Source organism: Aricia agestis, chromosome 2 (genome assembly GCF_905147365.1).
Source record: "Aricia agestis chromosome 2, ilAriAges1.1, whole genome shotgun sequence".
NCBI lineage: Eukaryota > Metazoa > Arthropoda > Insecta > Lepidoptera > Lycaenidae > Aricia > Aricia agestis.
Window position 1 is genome coordinate 1,916,808 of NC_056407.1, and position 22,746 is coordinate 1,939,553.

Sequence of the window (22,746 nt, forward strand, 5' to 3'; positions counted from 1 at the left end):
AAATAAAACTTATTTGGGGGTGAGTGTGGAATGTTTTGAGGTGTCCAAACTCAAACTAATATAAACTTAACTTAACTTAACTGTGAAAGCGTCATCTTCCTAACTAATTTGCGGAACTGATTTTGATTAAATTTGATCTGAAATTTGAGATCTGGAGCCCTGGGGATTACAAAGGTTAATTTTGGTTTCGAAAAATGCACAGTTCCAAAAGAGATGATAACTTCTTCACAACATACTTGCGCGCAACATCCAGTTGTATTAAAAGCGCAGCCTCGCAATCTCTTACTCTTGATGATTTCTCAAAACTCGTGTAGAGACCACTAACTACTTGAGTATTTGTTGTTTAGCGCATAATTTATAAGGGTTCTTTAAGCTTACCTGTCCATAAGGGTAGCGGTAGTTGCTGCGGCCGTAACCAAGGTTGGCGAGCATGTCGCTGCTGAAGCGGTTAAACAGCCCGCCCCACGCGTGGGCGCCGCCCAACACCACCACCAGCACGAGCGTGGGCAACATCATTCTGGAACAATGAGAGTTTGTTACGTCGGGCAGAATAAATTAGTCGACTCATGGCTTCTTCACGAAAAACGTAGGTATGCGGATAGCCTACTCGCGTTTATGTGTTCGGCTTGTTTACACAAGACAAGAGAGCGGATTGCACGCAGTGCCGTAAATAGGGCGGTGCCACCGGTGCCGAGGCACAGGGCGTAGACTCTGGGAAGGCGCAAGAATGGCCAGACCAGGCAGACTCTTATTGTTTCGAATTGCTCCCGATAAATACTTCCCGCTGCGCCCCAGAGATGTTTTTCAATGTAGGTAGTAAAAAAAATCTACAGGCAAACATATAAACTCCTTTTTGGAAGCCAGTTGAAAAACAAGGTTGCAGTTATAAGTTTATAAGCTCGCACAAGGCGCAAAAAAGGCTATTTACTTCACTGATTGCACGTATTAAATTCTTATTTGACAACATACTTTTAACGAGTCAGCTAACGACTTAACAGAAAGTAAATGTTTTTCGGAAATTTTGTCTCACGTACTTATAAATACTTGTTGTTCACAGAATTATACACAAATATCCAAATACCTATTTGGCTAAAACACAAGTTACATAGTTTTAAACTTCTAACGAGCGAACGTGCGGGCACACCTCGTTATAACTTTCCACAATATTCCTAGACAGGTGACAACAATAACGAATAGAAAATAACAACCCCGATAGAAATAAAATAGAATGTAGCCCCGATAGAAATAGAATTGAATTTGTTATTCAAATTTTGTTATTTGTTAAGCAAATTTTGCTGTTTTCATAACCGTTTTGATAAAAGTGTTAGTGTTATTCAAGATCAACTTTAATCAAATCTTATATTTAAGTGTGGCTCAAAGTTTATATTAGTATTTGACAGTTGTATAATATATCAAAAAAAAAAAAACGCGATGTTCTCAAACAGACATTGAAATTCTATTGTTCACATCCATGATAATATTATAGTTCCGAGAATCTGTATTTAAAACCACTAAATCGATTTCGATGGAATAACTTAAATGAAATTCTCGTATTAAAGTAGTAAATGTACGGTTCCTATACAAAAAACTAATTCTTCATCAAGATTGATATTCTTTATCTAAATCTTCAACACTAAAATATGCTGGTACAATTTGAAGTGGAATTCCCGAAACCTTTGTATGTAAATGTAACGTTGACAAATAATTAACATGCATGAGACGACACCGGCTCCGAATTGAATATGAAATTAATTGCCTCACTCCTCCTGAAACGTATTTAACCGAATTCAAAAAAGGAGCTTATCAATTTAACGCGAATGTATGAAATATTTTCAGAACCGTATATTTTCGCTCCATGAATAGTAAGTAGCCTATGTCCTTTTCCGTGATCTGCTCTATATCCGAACTAAATTTCATTGAAGTCCATTTCGTGGTTTTAAAGATCTAAGCATATAATTACCAGTGACCGAAAGTCATTGTTATATCGTATATCTTTAAACGAGCAACTCTTATATATATATGTATATAATTGGAATCTCGGAATCGGCTCCAACGATTTTCATGAAATTTAGTATATAGGGAGTTTCGGGGGCGATAAATTGATCTAGCTAGCAAGCATTTTTAGAAATGTCATTTTAGTCGTGTTTTATCGAATACCGAGCAAAGCTCGGTCAAATAGCTAGTAACCAATAACTAGCTAAAAGCCGAGCTTTGTAAGGGCTCGCGTTGTCAAACCTTGACTGACTGATGATAACACATCTAATACGTCATTCTAACACTGATTGGTACCCGGCCTATTATTTCAAGAGTAAAGTTAAAATTATTGCTGATTTTTTATGTGTTGTATTTTATACGGTATGTTTTTAATAAGGTACTCTATTAAAAACAAGAAACGACCTGTGTGATAAACAAGTATATAAATTATATTCTATTATAATTTATAACACAGCAAAAAAGATATTTTATCTATTTGATAAAAAGGAATGTAAAATAATATTCCAACTACGCTCCTCGTAGCACTTCGTAGCGATCTCGTAGAGGGTGCTACACCGTAGCTCGCTGTAGCACCCCTCTAAATTAAATTTCAAGTTTTTGTTCTAAACTAAATATTTTATTATTTTTTCTAGAATCAATAACGATAAATTAACAATGAAAATAATAATAATATTTTATTAATTAAAATAAAAACATATTTTTAAATAGATGACGCCCGCAACTCCGTTGCGCCAAAATTCGTTTATCGCGCGGGAACCGTACATTTTCCCGAGATAAAAAGTATCCTATGTCCTTTCCCGGGACTCAAAGTATCTCCATACCAAATTTCAGCAAAATCGGTTAGCGGTTGGGGCGTGAAGAGGTAACAAACACACTTTCGCATTTATAATATTAGTATGGAAGTATGGATTCTTATGTTGCTGACAAATAAAAAAAATCCCTTAAATAAAAGCCCAATGACATGATTATTATAACATGTGTCTCTTTATTTAATTTGTCTGTATAATATAATAATTACTTTAATAACACAAAAACTTTAATACTAGATTAACTTTATTAGCGGCCTTAACAAAACAATTGAACTACAAACATAGTTTTAACATGAAATGTCACTCAAAGTTATGTTTTTAATCGACTACCGAAGGGCAGGGATTATCAAAAAATTATATGTTACTAGCCGTCCCGGTGAACTTCGTGTCACTTTAAAACCTTCCCTGGACTTCTACGAATATTTTAAGACTAAAATTAGCCCAATCTATTCAGCCGTTTTCGAGTTTTAGCGTTACTAACACAATTGAAAATCCATTTTTATATATACTAGCTGTCCCGGTGAACTTCGTATCACTTTAAAACCTTCCCTGGACTTCTACGAATATTTTAAGACTAAAATTAGCCCAATCTATTCAGCCGTTTTCGAGTTTTAGCGTTACTAACACAATTGAAAATCCATTTTTATATATACTAGCTGTCCCGGTGAACTTCGTATCACTTTAAAACCTTCCCTGGACTTCTACGAATATTTTAAGACTAAAATTAGCCCAATCTATTCAGCCGTTTTCGAGTTTTAGCGTTACTAACACAATTGAAAATCCATTTTTATATATACTAGCTGTCCCGGTGAACTTCGTGCCACTTTAAAACCTTCCCTGGACTTCTACGAATATTTTAAGACTAAAATTAGCCCAATCTATTCAGCCGTTTTCGAGTTTTAGCGTTACTAACACAATTGAAAATCCATTTTTATATATACTAGCTGTCCCGGTGAACTTCGTATCACTTTAAAACCTTCCCTGGACTTCTACGAATATTTTAAGACTAAAATTAGCCCAATCTATTCAGCCGTTTTCGAGTTTTAGCGTTACTAACACAATTGAAAATCCATTTTTATATATACTAGCTGTCCCGGTGAACTTCGTATCACTTTAAAACCTTCCCTGGACTTCTACGAATATTTTAAGACTAAAATTAGCCCAATCTATTCAGCCGTTTTCGAGTTTTAGCGTTACTAACACAATTGAAAATCCATTTTTATATATACTAGCTGTCCCGGTGAACTTCGTGCCACTTTAAAACCTTCCCTGGACTTCTACGAATATTTTAAGACTTAAATCAGCCCAATCCGTTCAGCCGTTTTCGAGTTTTAGCGCGACTAACACATTTGAAAATCCATTTTTATATATAAGAAGAATAGATTTAATTGTATAAAATAAGATTTATGACATATTTAAGTCTGCATGTTCGTTTGTGATAATCGCTAAAAACTGAACGAATTTTTATGCGGATTTAACATATCGATAGAATTCTGGAGGAATTTTAGGTGTCTAATTAATTAAGGTTTCATAAAAAAGTTTAGGCAGCGGTGATAAAATAAAAGTCCATATTTGTTTGAAAATTAAATGCTTAAAAACAAGAAACATCGTGTAAAAACTTTAACTTTTGAATCAATTTTCATTTATTACATTTATTACAAATACCCGCCAAACCACATTCATCCATTAATTTATGATTTCGTATCTCGAAATGAAAAACAAAATTATTTATAAGGGTTCCTCTTATAAATTATTTTGTTTTTAATATTATGTATTGCATTTTTTTTGTAACTTTAAACATGCTTTTTAAAATACGTTTCTTTACACAAAAAACCTGTTGATTTCCGTAGGGTATATATAAATATGGAAACCTAGTTACCTAATTCAGGTACACCTAATTTCAAACTTTCACTCACTTACTCTCTCTCCTTACCTGGACATGGTGCGGTCGGTGCTGAGTGCTGGAGTCGACTGGGGCTGGATCCATACAGGAGGGAAGCACTGCGCATGGCGTAAGGCGGCGTGCACAAAGGGGTTTTGTCAATGAATATTAGGTAGAGAGTGTAGAGCCCTGTAAAAGAAAAAAAAAGAGAGGTTACAGTGAAGAAGATAATGTTTGAATGAGAGAAATTAACTTATTAGAGAAGATATATTAAATAAAAAAAAAAAATTAAAGTATATTATTGACTGTTACCTTATTTAAAGAAATATTCTGCACTTCACGCTGATAATTTTTTTACATACTTATTTTCATTCTTTGTCTAATGAAAACCTGCACTTTATTGAAACTTGTTCAGTAACTAATCTTTTATTTTCATTTCTTTCGTAGAAAAAAACATGTAGACCACTTTTAATAACTATTGTTAGTAAAGTAAACAAGTTAATTTGAAAGCCTGTTAATTGTTATTTTACGTTACGTGAAATGCACGTTAGTAGATTTAGTCGCAAGATAGGAGCAGAACGTTGTAATTGCTATGAAAAATTATATGGCGCTACACACAAGTTATATTTTTATTGTTTAAAAACATTAGACTTTGTTCTATACTCTCAAAATAGAATATGTATGTAAATTACTCTTGATAAAAGACTTTCAAAAAATTATGTAAAATTATTATAATCATAATCATCATCAACGTCCTTGTTAATGAAGCGCCAATTTTTCTTCAGGGATCACGTCGTACTAATACTACAGACTAGAGGGCTTTCAGTTGTTATAATATGACTCCAAAAAATTTTGAGCCTTTTATTTAATTGGTGTAAAAGTTCTGTCAGCGATAAAACCATGTATACTGAACTCACTTGTTTTTAATGCAAAAATATAAAATATCATCAAATGTGACTAGGCCCCATTTTTTCATCAGAATTTCAAACACATTAAAACTATTTCCGGCCCTAGAATATAATATGGCGTTGTTCAATGTTCGTACACAGAATATAACAGATTCTGACTGACGAATGTACATAGAAAATTTAATAAACCCATCGATCGTAGAATAACGAGACACAATAGCTTATCTATTGTTATCGCGGCCGGATGCGGCCGCTTAGGGCTTCATGAATTAAAATCGGTTGAGCCGTTTTGGGGGAGTTCGCACATAAACACTTTCGCACGAGAATTTTATATATTAGAATGTCTATTAGCTTTCAGCGACCATTGTTCTAGTAAAACTAACATAAGACTTGCCCTTGTGACTTGATACATAACTAATTGTAGACTTTTATTATAAGATGGCTTACATTATTGTTAATATACTTTTTTATGAAACTTCTATAAGTTTCATCATCAAGTATCATTCAACCACCCCGACTCATAAGACTGTAAGAATAATAATAACTTCCGTAATGGCACAATAGACATAACGACCAGTAGTTCAACTGCAAAGAAACGGACAGGTTTCAATATCTGTCAAATTCGTCGGGTTTCACTAGGATTATGAACGGAATGTGCCTCGCGCTGGCTGATATAATTTATTTTTAAATATTTAAAATAAAGATTTCAAAATTGGATTCTGACAATTTTAATCGCATGTGTCAAAACACAAACAACAATACGACCAAAGAGGAACACGTCCAGCGAATACGTCATAGTTTTAAATTCGTAGGTAACAAGTTAACAACCCTAGCGACGATTTTCGTCATAGTACGTCAAATTTAAAAATTTCAACATCAGTTCTAAGTAGGCATACTCTATAATTCTGTCTATTCTGGTAATGGTTTCGGTGACTGTTGCCAGTTTCATCATCTTAGGGTGGGTTGCACCAACTTACTTTAACTATAACTGTAACTTTAACTACAATGCAATGTCACATCTTTGGTTAAAGTAAAAAATGGACGCCATATTAAACTATAACCATAGTGCTCGACAAGGCTTTAAATGCACGTGGCGAAAAAAGGAACTAACGCTGTCATCATACAAAAACGCCATTTTTGACAGTTCTCCTTTACCAGCAGCGCCCCCGCCCACGTTTATTTAAAGCCTTGTCGGACCAGAGACGTCTTCTGTCAAATTCTGTGGTTATTGTTAAAGTTAAAGTTCAATTATCCTTAACTATAACCATAACTTTGACCATAACTTTAACTTTAATCACGCTTCTAGTGCAACCCACCCTTACTTGTCAGATAAACTGGTGATCAGCCTGCACTATCCTAACCAAACTTGGATATATTATATTACTAGCTGTTGCCCGCGACTTCGTCCGCGTGGACTTCAGTTTATAGCGCGCGATGTCAACAAAATTGGTGTCAAAAGCTTTTATAAAAAAACCCTGGTACCCCTTAAATCAATACAGCTGTGCAGTGTGCAAACAATAAGTACTTCATTTTTGTATGTTAAACTTTATATATTATGCCAAATTTTAAAGCTTATTTAGCCCCCCAATTACACAACTTTACCCATAAACTATTTATCATTGATAGGTTTAGCCCCAATTTCACCAACGTCTGTTAGTGTTAACAGCTTGTTAAAATATCCTGTCTTCTCTTTCATTCATATGAAAAACAAAACAGCTAACGTGATACTAATTCGAGCATTAACTTTAACAGTCGTTGGTGAAATTTGGTCTTAAGGTTACGTCACTGCCTGCACAGATAAAGTACTGAGTTATTTAATACCGTAGAATAGATATAACAATCGAAAAAAATCGAGACTTAAATGTAGGATGATACCACCTCTTATAGAAAGACTTTTGAGCAAGCGTCAGCGCGATGTAGAAGACGCACGGCGCCATCTATTATGAATTTTTTGAACAAATTTACGACCCTTACAACCCTTTTTTCCAGTAAAAAAGTAGCCTATGTCCTTTCTCAGGCTTTAGACTATCAGTATACAAAATTTCATTACAATCGGTTCGGTAGTTTTGGCGTTTGGCGTGAAAGCGAGACTGACAGACAGACAGACAGACAGAGATACTTTCGCATTCATAATATTAGTACAGATTATGAGCACACTGCACAGCTGTTTTTGGGTATTTTGATTAATTAAGGGCCGCGCTACACCGGAATGGCAGCGGCGAGGCGAGCACTTTCAGCGCTGCCATTCCGGTGTAGCGCGGCCCTAAGAGGGGTACCACTTACCAGGGTTTTAAAAAGTTTTTAAATTTGACACAAATTTTGTTGACACCGCGCACTATAAACTAAAGTTCACGCGGACGAAGTCGCGGGCAACAGCTAGTTATGAATAAAAACAATAATATATAATAAAGTAGGTACCGTATGATTAGTTCTGTTATAAATAATAATGAAGTAAAAAATAAAGCGCCATCTGTTTTCATACATTAGAATTAAAATGTTGATTGCATTGATATATTTTCTGGATGGAATATAGGCCAACTAGGGTATGTTATTCGAATATTCGAATACTCGTTTTATTCGAATATTCGACGATTTTATTATTCGAATATTCGGCAAATTATTTTTTGAATAATTCGAATAGTAAAAATATTTTTTATTTTAGTTTAAAATGCTATCAAACATAAAATTTACATGGAATAAGAACATAATTAAGTTTATTTCAGAAAAATAATATTATTTATGAATATTCTACATCTTTAATGATATAATAATATATAAATCTGTCTGTGTAGTCTAACTAATGAGTATACGGCCATTCATCGTCGCCGTTGTCTATGTTTCAGACGGTATTTTGCCTAAAGACATGCAAATGAAGATATAAACTCCTTTCAGTCATGGATTTCAGTATCGTCAGTAATGGTCGCTCACGATCTGTATCCATTGACTTCTTTCAAGCTTTCTTAAATTTTTTGTCTACCGTGATAACTATATATCGCCGGCTTTAACCCATCAATCCCTAAGCGGCACCCGGCTGTCGCATAATGATTGAACTGCGATTCCCATGATCGAGGTATTACGTCAGAAGGGTGTATATAAAACAAACTTGATTTTTAAGAAGGGAATAGATGTAAGTGCAATATTGAGAGTTTTAAAATATCTAGTTAAAATACGAAAGATAATTTTTTATACGCCCTTCTGGCTTGAAGTTCGCGATATGTGATCTATGATTCGACAAGTTGATGAAAATTTGCTATTCAATGGCTTTACCGCGGCAGTCCTCGACTGATAATTGAAACATTTAGTACAGTATCAAAAAATGTCGATGGCTCCTTAATATCACGTTCTTGGCGTTATCAAACTTCTAGGATTGTTTCACCCTCCCCCTGGGCTTTGTTGCATTTTTTTTCTTTGTTGTGGTGTTTGTTTTCTAGTGGCCCTTTTTTATAATTTCGAGCCACGTTGACACAGGTGAAGCCGACTAGGTTAACCAGGTGAACGTGGATCGAAAATATCAAAAAGATGGGTGAGCTGGCTTAGTAATACTTAGTATTGATAAAGAGATATCATTACGTTGAATATCATAATTCATATAATTATTTAATTTTGCCTAGCAAGACTAAGCATGAGAAAAGTAAAAGGTGCTACGATCGAAAACGGTTTACACTTTACAGCCTTTCATTTATTGCCTAGCTGTAACCTTAAAATATACATTTTTAAAGTGTTTAACAATAAAAATTAACTCATTTACAAAGATTTATGTTGATAAAAGTAAAAATAAGAATTGCTTACTTCATAGTATTAACAAAATAGGTCGTACATCGTTGTACGAAGCTTTTTGTTACTTTTATTCAGAGTTTTCAGCATTTTTCAAAATTTTTGAATTATTCGAATAATATTCGAATTATTCGAAAACTTTTGTAAAATATTCGAATTATTCGAATAGTAAATTTGTGGAATAATAACATTCCCTAAGGCCAACACAACACACTCGAACTCCTTAGAAATGCAGTAGGAGTTCTATAAGATAAGATAGATTGATTATTATTATAGCAAGTGATAATATTATTAAACATAATATTCTAACGTATTAAAAACTATAAACAAAAACATAATAACTAATAAGTATGATTAGTTTTATGTTCCAACGAAGTAAAAAAAAAGCGCCATCTGTTGAATCGTATTAGAACTAAAATGTTCATTGCATCGCGTCGATATATTTAAGATTTTTGAAATAATATTTTAATACACATCCAAGACCCAGGAACATTGAAAACTTTTTGTTCCGCCTGCGGGACTCGAACCCAGGACCCCCGGGATGAGCGCTGGCCACGCGCAATGCGAATTCATTTTCATCGATATTTTCATGGAAATAAGATATTTTCCCACATCAAAATGTAGCCTATGTCCTTTCTCAGACTCTAGAATAACTGTGTACAAAATTTCATTGCAATCGGTTCAGTAGTTTTGGCGCGAAAGCGAGACAGACAGACAGACAGACAGACAGAGATACTTTCGCATTTATAATATTAGTTTTTGGCGTGAAAGTGAGACAGACAGACAGACAGACAGACAGAGATACTTTCGCATTTATAATATTAGTATGGATTAGTATAGAAGTATAGATACATAAAATATATTTAAGTAAAAAATAAAACGCCATCTGTTGAATCGTATTAGAACTAAAATAAAATAAAACGCCATCTGTTGAATCGTATTAGACCTAAATTGCATCGATATATTTCTGGATTTTTTATAATATTATACATAAAATAATTATATTTAAGATTTTTGAAATATTATTTTAATACACATCCAAGACCCAGGAACATTGAAAACTTGTTCCGCCTGCGGGACTCGAACCCAGGACCCCCGGGATGAGCGCTGGCCTGCGCAATGCGAATAAATTTTCATCGATATTTTCATGGAAATAAGATATTTTCCCACATCAAAATGTAGCCTATGTCCTTTCTCAGACTCTAGAATAACTGTGTACAAAATTTCATTGCAATCGGTTCAGTAGTTTTGGCGTGAAAGCGAGACAGACAGACAGACAGACAGACAGACAGACATAGATACTTTCGCATTTATAATATTAGTATAGATTTAAAACGCGGGAATCGAACCCACCACTTCCAAGTCAAGAGCAGAGCTCTAAACCACTGAACCACGGAAACGTTACATTAGATGGGCGGATACACAGAAAAGGATATAGTGATAGATGGAATATTGATTGGGCATATCGAATTTTAACATGCCTCACTCTTGCTTGAAACGCGAAACCTACGCAGCAATCTGTCGGTATCGCCTAAAGGTGTGATGATGTTTTCCTAGAAGTGAAAATCGTGGGAGGTTTTCAATATTACCTCAGTATTGACGTCACGGAGTCATGCACCTCCAGCTTTTTCCAGTTTTTCCGCACTCGTACCAACCGAGGAATGGTACTGATTGCGTGAATAATAAAGAACTGTGTTTTACGAGCAAAAATGAATGAAAGAATGTAAATAAAAATATTTATGCCTTTTTGACGACAACAAGGGTATAAGTTTTGTCTTTGTAAAGTTTAATTTACAGGCCGTAAGATGTGGTCGAATCTAAGCGGGCTCGTTTGGTGCAGCATTCCCATGAATATAATATGCGAGCCCGTTAGCCTGTGACCATACCGACCTGATCACTCAGCCTCTCCGTATATGTAGACCGTTTTATAGACAAAGAATATTATATCTATGTATATAATAACTATATCTATAAATAAGGCAAGATATTTCCAAGCCTTTTAAACTCTCGAGGGATGTGCGTATGAATGAATGACGTCATAGGGCCTGGGGAGGTCGTCGCACGCAATCAGCCAAGTCTCGAGTTATATTCAGTTTTATCTGGTTATAATATTATTAGGGTTGCCAACCTTAGTTTATAAGTTTGAAGTTTGAAAAACGAAGATAATTTCCTATAAGATCAGGACCAATATAATATACTCGCGATATTTAAATTAATTATTTATTTATACTTAGTGAAAAAAGATAAAATTCAAGAAATTGAAATATGATAATATAATCTTTTCAGACAAATACGAGCTAAAACTAGTTATAACAATGCATAACACTTTTGTATGTAACAATACTAATTTATAAGGTAATTTATAGTAAACCCAGGACGCTTCATAAAAACTATTCAGAAGTCAGGACGTTCCAGAACACAAAAATTAAAACTAGGAGATGTCCTGGAAAACAAGACGGTTAGCAACCCTAGGTTATATCGAGTTTAACCCGGTTATATCAGACCCGGAGTAAATACGTTAGCGTAATACAATTCCCAAATAAGGACCCGTTTATTTGCTCCTTGAGTTTCTGGACCTTTAAAGGAAGGTCGCCTTGATGCTGAAAGGTTACTGATAAAAATATAAGAAGCTTGGAGGTGACCTTCAAAAGTGCCGAGTTAAAAGACCAGTTTTGTTTAGAATTAGTGCGCGCAAAAGGATACTACGGTGATGTGATGTGATATGCAATAAAATGTATATATAATACCTAATATTTATTTCCTTTGCTATTTTTATCAAAATATAATAATTTCATAAATGCTTCATTGAAAATCACCTTTGATAATAATCTCTTTCGTAATAATAGATAATATTATGTATATCTATTTAAATTTACACAATGATATAATCAAGCCATTTTTAGTAAAAAGTAACTAGAACAAAAAAGCTACGTCTTAGTAGTACGAAAAGTATCAAAATATTAAAATAACAAGATTGTTAAGAGTACTTAGGACAGCATCTTTTAGGTGTTTTCAATTATTCGCAGTTTGTATAAAAGTGAAAAACATAATAACTAACTATCTTAGCAGTTGTGAGAAAAAGGCAAAAGAACTATTCGTATTTTTTGTAAGAACATTTAAAATGGAAACTCATTTTTATAAAGGAGTCCATTAACTTTTTTGTAATAAGATTAATGGGAGACCGTAATGGTTCGCGAGGACTTTTAATAGTAGTTCTTCAAATGAAAACTAACTTTTTCCCGCGGTAAGATTTCAGATCTTTAGATATCACTTCACGTATTGGAAAAGTTCGTTAATCGTTTACGTTCCGTTAAATACATATTTTGACACCAGTCACAAATGAGAAACGTGTTACATAATATTATTTACTCTACGAATAATAAAAACTAAGGAAAAGTAACTGTGTCAAAAAATTTGTTGCATATTGTATTTGGTACACAATTTCGTGTAAATATAGAAGTGACAATGATTGTTTTTTTTTTTTTTATGAAATAAGGGGGCAAACGAGCAAACGGGTCACCTGATGGAAAGCAACTTCCGTCGCCCATGGACACTCGCAGCATCAGAAGAGCTGCAGGTGCGTTGCCGGCCTTTTAAGGGGTAACAGGGGAGGGTAGGGAAGGGACTTATATGGGAGGGTAGGGAAGGAAATAGGGGAGGGTAGGGAAGGGAAAAGGGAAGGGGATTGGGCCTCCGGTAAACTCACTCACTCGGCGAAACACAGCGCAAGCGCTGTTTCACGCCGGTTTTCTGTGAGGACGTGGTATTGCTCCGGTCGAGCCGGCCCATTCGTGCCGAAGCATGTCTCTCCCACGTCGAACCATTTTCTTTGATTGTCAACGGCTTTCTTTCGTAAATTTGAGTGTATCGTAGCTATTGTCATATTTTAGTGTGCGAAAAGGAACCAAATTCAAAACGGTTGAAGTATGGGAGTTACGCTTCCTTAGTTTTATTATTTGTAGTGTTTACTAAATATGTGCTGCCGCGTATGGTTCCCGCACATTAGGTTTTTACCTGTATAAACTTGTAACAGTTTTGATTAGGTATCATTTAAATTAACTAGCAGACATTGGACACACAGTATGTGATGTTGTAAAAGAAAAAACACTAAATTGGGATCTTATAAATATATTAATTAAATAACTAAACTTATATCAACAGGTTCAGCAAGGTAGTGACAACCATGACGACCAGCTGCAGGAGACCAGGCAGGAGACCACCGCCGATGCCGATCAGCACGTCATCAGCTAAATCCGTTACAGTCGATATGAGGGTAGTCAAAAGTCCTTGGAGGTTTGTGACGCCGGTAGATGGCGTTTTCGCGTTAGCACCCGCAGCGTACTCGGGTAATGAACGCAGGAAGTTGACTATAGCCAGCGCTTGTGAGTACAACTTCAGAAGGGAAGTTTCCAGAGCGCTTAAGTCCACGGGGATGAGACTGCAGACTGATGGAGGAAGGGAGTCGAAGATGGAGAGGAGGGAGAGGAGCAGGTTGTAGACGTTGTTCAGGAGGGGCAAGAGCACGTTCACCAGCGGGTACACTGCGGGCAGCTGGACGTTGGTCGCCGTGACCGGTTGCTGGAAAAAAATTGAATTCACTTGAATTATCTTGTAGGGAATAAAAATTAAGTATGGATAAGAGCCATTTTGGCATTAATGAGACCAGAAACTCAAATCGAAACATAACAGGTTCCAAAAGGCTCCTCGCAACATAAAAGGGTAGTGGGTATCCGGGTGGCGGCTGTCGCTTACTAGTTACTGCTCATTTTATGGTTAAATTCACAAAAAATATAAACAACCGAACACAGAACCTTCTCCTTTTTTGGAAGTCGGTTAAAAGGAAAACTGATAAACAAAGAGGAACGCTAGTTGTAAACTCAAGTTGCGCTAAAGAGTTATTCTTACATTTTTATGTTAAAAGCAATTTTCACAGCAATAATGTTGATTTGGTTTGTCGGTGTCCGGGACCTTGCACTAATTGGAGCGAGTCCTCGAATCGGAATAGCAATTAGCAAACAAGGCCACTGTCAATTACTAACGTTGCTTTGTTTGTCATTTGATTTGACATTTATTTTAGCGAGTACCACGGTCTTGCAGAAAATTGACTGTAATAACGATGAGTTATTGCTTAATATACGTAATGCGATAACTTTTGCGCGCTGAACGCGTACCTACTTTGGCCTGTGACGTTATAAGTTTTCGAATCCAAATCGAACTCAAACTCAACTCAAAAATTTTTATTCACAATAAATTTTTTCAAATATTCTCTGAACGTCGGGGCTACACAGATGCCTACCACCGGTTCGGGAACTAACCCGGCGAGAAGAACCGGCGTAAGAAACTCGCACGGGGCCATCTTTTTCTAAAAAGATGGAAAATTACAAAAAATATATTATAAAATAACAGTGTCATTATGACTAAATAAAATACAACGAGTGTACAATTATTATACATATTATAATGAAACAGCCCTGCAGGGGGCGACCTTATTCCCATTCATGAAATCGGTAACTTTATAGTACGCTTTGGTACACAAACTTCTTTGACAACTTTTTTAAATCTATTAATTGAGAGATTTTGAACGATTTCTGGGATCTTATTATAAAGGCGTATATATTGACCTTTAAAAGAATTTTTGACTTTAGTAAGTCTAGTCACCGGAATTTCAAGCTTATGTTTATTACGAACTGAAAGAGAAGGGACTTCATACCTTATAGGTATCCTAGGTTGGCAATAATCGCTTTTCATTTATACTGTTTTTATAATGAATTGGTCTTATTCCAATAAAATGTATTTGCTTACCGTCAGCGCGCACACGCCTATCAGAAACAAAACTATTGCAATTTTCGTGGACATTATAACGTTGACACAAAAAAATGTACACTAAAATAATGTTTTCACTTATATATAATATTTGGTGTAATATAATTGTAACACATTGATAGTAAACTTTATCTGTCGGTTATCGTGTTTCTAAGTTACACAAGTAAATTCGTAACAATTTTCGAAATTCTAACATAATTCCAGTGGCCTTATTTCCCGGATGGAGCGCTTTATTAAATCTTTACGCTAAGGCTGAATTCTTAATGAAAAGGGAAAAGTGTACCTAACAAAAACAGCCTCGCGGAAAGCCTTTTAGGATCAAATTAAAATTAGATTATAAAAGTTCTTATATACATTTTCAATCGACTTTAATTCCGAAGTAAATCACAGCACACATAATATTATTTGAACCTCGTTGTCACTACAGAATACATCTTCTACATTGGAATTCGGAGAACTTTATCTGTAAATTACTTAATGCCCTGATGAAAGAAATAATGAGAAACTCGTGGCTTCACTCATCCGTGATATTCCTCTTTAACGTTTGAACATCATTTATTTTCAATTCACGGGAGAATCGAGGTAAGTAATTAGGGCACGGAAAATATTTCCGAATGAAGTAACCTATTTCTTATTTAAAACACGATTATCATCACAATTTGCTTACCTAAATTCTTACTTAATATTTGTACACACTTAGATAATGTAATAATATATAACAGTAATATAAAGTAATACATGAATATAACGATTTTGGCCGGCCGTCCGTAATGCGGTTGATAGTGTTTTGTTTCGTTTTGGTTTTGGTTCGTATTTTTGTTCAACTCAGATCTTTATCTCCGTTCTTATCTTTTAATTAAAACAGCAGATTCACGTTTATATGAATAATATCTTTCCGGTTGACCTAGATTCAAGAAACACTGTTTGCTTGCGCTAGATTAAATTTTAGCTTATGTTTTACTTTATTAACCTTATCTTATGTAATGCTACAATGAGTAACTGTAGATCCTGATCCTGATTCTTACTAACCTTATAAATCATCGTTTAAATAAGCTATTAAACAGGTAATAGTTTTAACAAAAATCTTCGTTGCCATTACAGGTGAAGAGCAGCCAAGCAATGATACCGGCTTACTCCGTGTCCGCGCTAAGGCTGGCGTTCGACGAGATCGCTGCCATCCTGCCCATCGCCAACCAGCTCGCCTGCCTCCTCATCCCCTTCCTCATCAACCTCATCAACAACCTCAACAACCTGTCCAACATCGTCCAGAACCTCACCCCGGCACTGCTGCCCTACTTCGGCTGCACTCTGCCCCTGCTGTACGCGACCTTGACGGACTTAGCTTCAGTTCTCTTTCTCTACATCAGCGTTCTCATTTCTCTCTTCCGCTCGAATGTCCTGGCGGCCCCTGGCCTCCTCTCCGGCCTGGTCTCCGATGTCTTGAACCTGGTGCTCAACCTGCTGACGGGTCTGTCGGACGGTACTGGTCTCTTGACGGGCCTGATCAAGCTGATCACGAATATCCTGGTGGAATTGGAAAAGTTGCTAATTTAAGTGAATATTTATAAATAAACTTGTTTTAAGTGGATCAGACTTTGTATTCGTACGTACTTATATTCCACGTATACGCTTATAAGATAGACAAAAGTGGACTAAATAAAAAAAGTAAAAAGTCTTCATACAACAACAGTTATTAATGATGATTTTATGAAGATATTATACTGTCCCGGTGAACTTCGTGTCACTTAAAAACCTTCCCTGGACTTCTACGAATATTTTAAGACTAAAATTAGCCCAATCCGTTCAGCCGTTCTCGAGTTTTGCGCTTAGCAATACATTCAGCGACACATTTTTATATTATAGATTATATTATTTTATTATTTCCTACTATACTATGTGTTTAGTATAGTAGGATATTATAATCGTTATACGCAGAAATTGTGAATTGCTACAGCTTTTATTGACACAAATAATTGCTAATTTTGTGGCACAATGGCCTAATTGAAATTGAAATAGTTTATTAAATCAAGTTACATAGACTCATTTGTTAGTAAAAGCTTATAAATTATGTTAGTAAAATTATCTTTATAAGCTAAAGTTATCTTTATAATTGCTTTTGTTATAGAATTTAAATAAATCAAACCTACTAAATCAATAATATAAGGTTAGGTTCAATTAATTATTTAAACCATCAAGCCCAAGCTCAACGGTGAGCGAGTCACAATAGAATAACAATAGATTTTCAAGAATCCACGATCGAAGGATTAAATTGTAACTTAATTTGAACCACGGATGCAATAATGTCATTGTTCCACCTTTCATGTGATCTCCAGAACTACCATCCGTACAAAGGTGAATCAAGGAAAGAAACCTCAAAAAATATAAAAATTTCTAAAGAAATACACGGTCTCGTCACTTTGATTATTATAAGAAAAACATGGTCAGAATATACCTACATATTCGATTACCGAAATGAAAAGCGATGTCTTCCCACACGGACATAATCGAACATAATATATCCTTAGAATTACGATCCTTTTACGACAACATTAAGGGTGTGAAGATGCCCTATATAACTTACTTAACCAGCCGTAAACCTTCGAGGAAAATAGCACATTAAACAGGCTGGGCCCGCACGTGGCCTTTTGGTCGTGCTAACACGGTTTTCACTATCCTGAAACAGATAAAGATGGTAGTGCTGGAGATTTTGTTTTATAGAGAACTAGATGACCCTGCAACTCCTTTGCTCCATTTGTTCATTATGAGGGAACTGTATAGTTTTCCGGGGTAAAAAGAATTATTGTAGATTTTCCATAAAACTAGTCTGTATCTTTTTTCGAGACTAAGGGCCTGTTTCACCACTTCCTGATAAGGCTATCCACCACTTAACTTGACAGATAGAGTATGGAGAATCTGTCAAATAAGCCTATCCGGCACCTTATCAGGAAGTGGTGAAACAGGCCCTTAAAATATTTCCATACCGATGCCAATTACACCAGTTCAGCGGTTTAAGCGTTCACAGGTAGCTGACAGACGGATACTTCCCAGTTATAATATTAAGGGCCTGTTTCAACACTTCCTGATAAGTGCCGAATAGCCTATCTACCACTTAACTTGACAGATGAAGCATACTTCATCTGAATTCTCCATAGAGAATCTGTCAAAAAAGCTGTGAATAGCCTATTCGCCACTTTATCAGAAAGTTGTGCAACATGCCCTTACTCCTTAGTCTAGCTATAATTATGGAGCTCGTTATTCTCTTAAAACTACGCACTGGAGTAAACAGAACAAGAGCTCTAAGTGTCAGTACTTTTATTAACTATACCTAATATAATAATATATATTATGTACGTGAAAGAAAAGTCCCGCGGTCTTGCCCGTGGTTTTTAGTGACAGCAAATTGCATAATATTAACCTATCAAGCTCACCGGTGAGCGAGACACAATAGAATAACAATAGATTTCCAAGAATCCACGATCGAAGGATTACCAGTAAATCATATGATTTTTCGCGTATTCAATTTCATTGATTTTTTCATAGGAATAAGACATTTTTTCGAAATTCATTTCTTCCTTAAATATAGCATAAGGGTTAACCCAGGATGTCAGCTAACTCCATGCCAATTTCCTCCATTTTATCTAAGTCGTTGCAGCCATTTAAGCGTGAAGAAGTACCGTAACAAACATACACACTCTTAAACTCACAAACTTTCGCCTTCATAATATTAGTAGGTATATCTTGGTATTTGTTTTAAAATTTAATTGTACTTATTATACCAAGCGCTATATTTAAATTTTTAGAGTTGTAACTACTCGGGAATATGAGCGACTTTTATCCTAAAAAAATCACATTTGTTGTATGGGAGCCACCTTTAAATATTAATTTTATTGTGTTTTCAGCATTTGCTGTTATAGCGGCAACCGAAATACACAATCTGCGAAAATTTCAGAAGTCTAGCTATAGCGGTTCTTGAGTTACAGCCTGGAGACAGATAGGACAGACATCGAAGTCTTAGTAATAGGGTCCCGTTTTTACCCTTTGGGTACGGAACCCTAAAAAGGAACAAACATAAAATCATTTTAATGGACGCTGTTAATTAAGCATTCGTGTAGGTACTAACTAGGTACTAACCCGCAAAAAATACGTATTGAGTTATGAATGCAGCTGTTATGTTCTTTAGATGATTTAGAACAAGACTGCATTAAAAATTTAGCAACAAATAATGTGGGTTAGGACACTAATGCTTAACAGCGACCATTTAAGTATAACAATATTGTCCTCCTGAAACTAGCAATGTATATTTTAGTAGAGGAGGGGAGGGTGCTATTTTTGTAGTCACTCGAGGGTCATAGAGACCTAGTAGGTTTTGTACATTAGGTAAAGCTGATAAAAAAATAATAAGAACGTTTTTTTTTTATTTTAGCAGTGGGTTCAGAAACTGCAGTCATTTTAAAGTTTTGAAAAAGAAAATATTATAAATTTTTATCCCGGAAAAATGCACCACTCTCGTGCGAACAACGGAGTTGTGGGTTGCATCTAGTTATACAGGGTGTAACAAAAATAAGTATATAAAAAAAAACTGAATAAATTTGAATCAAATATTTTCAGAATGTTGAACTACATGTTGCCTACCACCGGTTCGGGAACTAACCCGGCGAGAAGAACCGGCGTAAGAAACTCGCACGGGGCCACTTTTTAGTAAAAAAGTGGAAAATTGGTCTTTTAAAAAAATAAAAATTTACAATGTAAATAACTTAATCTATACAATAAGAATACACAATTGTAAGTCACATATAATAAATGTAGAAGCAGCCTTGCAAGCAGCCATCCTACTCCCAAGATGTGCTATCGTTTAGGAAATCTTTGACCGTAAGTGATAATACTTTAGGGTGTGTACGTGTTCCTTGCACAGAGTTCACTGTGAAAGTAGCAGCACTGAAAGACCAAATTTTTTTTCACTTTTGTATGGGAAAACTCGTGACGCTCGGGCCCTTGCCCATACAAAAGCAAAAAAAAAGGTTTGGTCTTTCAGCGCTGCTACTTTCACAGTGAACTCTCTACAAGGAATACGTACACACCCTAAAGTATTATCACTTATTTTTGTTACACTCTGTATATATTTTTTAATAAAGTAAAATAAACTTACCATACGTAATAACTGCAACTGTTAGCACATGGCACCAAATGCGTGTTCAATCTCACTTCAGACTCACCTGAGATAAATATTACGTGAATTACTTCATACGAAGTGTTAAATACTCATCCAGACCCGTTTCTGAGATATTTGTCAGTTTACTATGGGGATGAATACGTAATAATGTTTAGAAATACAGTTTTATGTTTGACGTTACAAATATTGGTAAGTATCTTCTCGAATATTTAAAGTAATTTGAAATCATTGTGTGAATTAACAATACTTACTAAATAACAACAAAAAAACAATTGTAACTTAATTATTAACCAAGTATTTTTGGATTTACTAATTTATAACATTAGTAAATCCATCCATATATTTATAACATAAACATAAACATAAATATAACATAAAATATTTATAACATAAACATTATTTATTGCAGGCGTCCATAACGGAATCGCAGATTCTACAAAATCGCCAGCCTTGGAATTATGCAAATTTTGAGCAAGTCCCAAGAGTAGAATTAGCCAGACAAAATCCTGTTGTTCCTCAAGCACCGGCTATACTGACTCCAGTGCGAACTGACCCGCTGGGTATATGCACAACGAATGAGAATCAGCCAATTATTTGGGACAAACTGGTAACAAAACCTAATACTAATCCAAACAACTATGAAAACATAATTCGCAAATATGACTCCATGGTGAACCCTCCCAATGTTGTTAATAATTATCATGTACCACAACCCGAACAAGTAAAAAGAATCGATAATAATTATAACAAAAATAGGCATTATGGGGTAAGTAAATACAATAATATTAATAGGAGTAAGGCAGAAAAATCAAGGCGACGGAAAGAACATCCTGTGAGAAATTACAACGGAAAGGGAAAGAAAAATCGAAAATACAGACAAAGTGAAGAACACAACAGAAAAAAGAAAGACAATAAGCCTTTAGGAGATTATGCTTTTAATGATACTGTCAATAACAATGCATCAAACGTAAAAGAAGAATTTGAAGGAATTGATAAAAACCATTTAGATTATAATAATGAATTAAAAAAAGAATTTACTGATACATCCACTCCAACCAAAAATGAAATTGGTCGAAATAAAAACACCCAAGATCTAAATCAAAATAAAAAACAATTAAATCAAACTAGTAAAGAAAAATACAAAAAACGTAATACTGACAACCACAGTACTAGAAATTCAAAAAAAGCACCAGCAATAGAATATCAAACTCAATATTTTAATCACGATGAATTCAACAAATATTTGCAAAATTTGATAGCCGGGAACATCACCAGTCCATACTATTTTGCAAATGATATATATCCGTATTTATTTGACTCATTTTACAAAACATCACACGATTCCACAAAGTCAAAAAATAAGAACCCTAACAAACACAAGAATGCTAAAAAATCTAACAAAAGTACTATGAGCCAAAATAAAGAAGAAGATTGTGATACTGTTATAGAACTATCTCCAAATTTTCATGAAGCAACACCCGTGACAATCACGACAGGTGCTGGGCCTAAAAAAGATATATATTTGAATTTAAAAATCAAGAAGAAAGATTTACAACCTGATTCTGATAATATAAATTCAGTCATGCCTGAAAACATCAATGAGGACCATTTGCAAGTTATTAGTGACAAAGAATTCGCTAAAAAACCTCACACAATCAACTTGTTTAACCCATTCGAGGATGATGTGGAATATTATCCAGATTTTACACTTTTCAATCATGCATATCTCACATCTAGTGAAGAAGAAGAACTCAATCAGATACAAAAAAACCGCGACTATCGTCAAAACGATTGGGATTATTATGCAGACAGAGTAAAATCTTATGTGGAACAAAGTAATAAGAAATCTCATATCAACCCTCACCTTGGCTTTAGAGGTGATGTTAATACGAACGTCGAAACGATATATGCACCGTCGAGGGTGGTTAACTATAGCCAAATAGATAAAGAAACACAAAATCATACGGATGAAGAAAATTTCTGGTTCAAAGAAGGAGATACAACGGTTGTGCTGTCTCGATCTATGAATATTGATAAGTAGAAAAAGTCTGATTGTCTGTTAATACTATAGCTAAGAGCTTGTCATATTATTGTTATTGTTATTATTACAATATTTTCGTGTTTGTTATTTAGTATCTATCTTCTATACGTCATATTAAAATATATTAAATATTTTGAAGTTTTCTTCTAACACCTGCAAATTGCAATACAATGTAATATAAATAATAATTATAACACTAATAAACCACACTTTTCTTGCACTTTTTCCACTATATTAAGATATTATTATAACTTTTAACAAATAACACGACCGGTTTCGAAATTATTCATCATCAGGTGTAAGTTTAACGTCGGTACTTTAAAAAAATTAAATATTATCAAAAC

General features: G+C 34.9%; 3 protein-coding genes across 4 annotated transcripts in view; 2 read left to right on the forward strand and 1 right to left on the reverse strand.

The window, feature by feature from the left end:
• LOC121739607 (ITG-like peptide) overlaps positions 1 to 15,291 on the reverse strand; it is a 28,683-nt gene extending 13,392 nt beyond the window's left edge. The window contains exons 1-4 of one of the 2 annotated variants that reach the window (XM_042132098.1): positions 15,171 to 15,291; positions 13,564 to 13,946; positions 5,479 to 5,484; positions 379 to 517 (exon numbers count right to left, since the gene is read on the reverse strand). In XM_042132098.1, the coding sequence (XP_041988032.1) occupies positions 379 to 517; positions 5,479 to 5,484; positions 13,564 to 13,946; positions 15,171 to 15,224 (582 nt within the window). In that variant the 5' untranslated portion in view covers positions 15,225 to 15,291. Of the gene's footprint in view, positions 1 to 378; positions 518 to 4,737; positions 4,784 to 5,478; positions 5,485 to 13,563; positions 13,947 to 15,170 lie in introns of those variants that run through there. The other variant, XM_042132097.1, reaches the window with a different exon arrangement.
• Positions 15,292 to 15,881: 590 nt separating this feature from the next.
• Positions 15,882 to 16,777, forward strand: LOC121739608. The gene is made up of 2 exons (XM_042132099.1): positions 15,882 to 15,997; positions 16,293 to 16,777. Exons 1-2 carry the CDS (start codon positions 15,962 to 15,964, stop codon positions 16,743 to 16,745), a joined length of 489 nt encoding a protein of 162 aa, XP_041988033.1. The 5' UTR covers positions 15,882 to 15,961; the 3' UTR covers positions 16,746 to 16,777.
• Positions 16,778 to 20,441: 3,664 nt separating this feature from the next.
• LOC121739883 (GATA zinc finger domain-containing protein 14-like) lies at positions 20,442 to 22,533 on the forward strand. Its single transcript, XM_042132475.1, has 2 exons — positions 20,442 to 20,550; positions 20,771 to 22,533. The coding sequence occupies exons 1-2, from the start codon at positions 20,509 to 20,511 to the stop codon at positions 22,400 to 22,402; spliced, it is 1,674 nt and encodes a 557-aa protein (XP_041988409.1). The 5' UTR covers positions 20,442 to 20,508; the 3' UTR covers positions 22,403 to 22,533.
• The last annotated feature ends 213 nt before the right edge of the window (positions 22,534 to 22,746 follow it).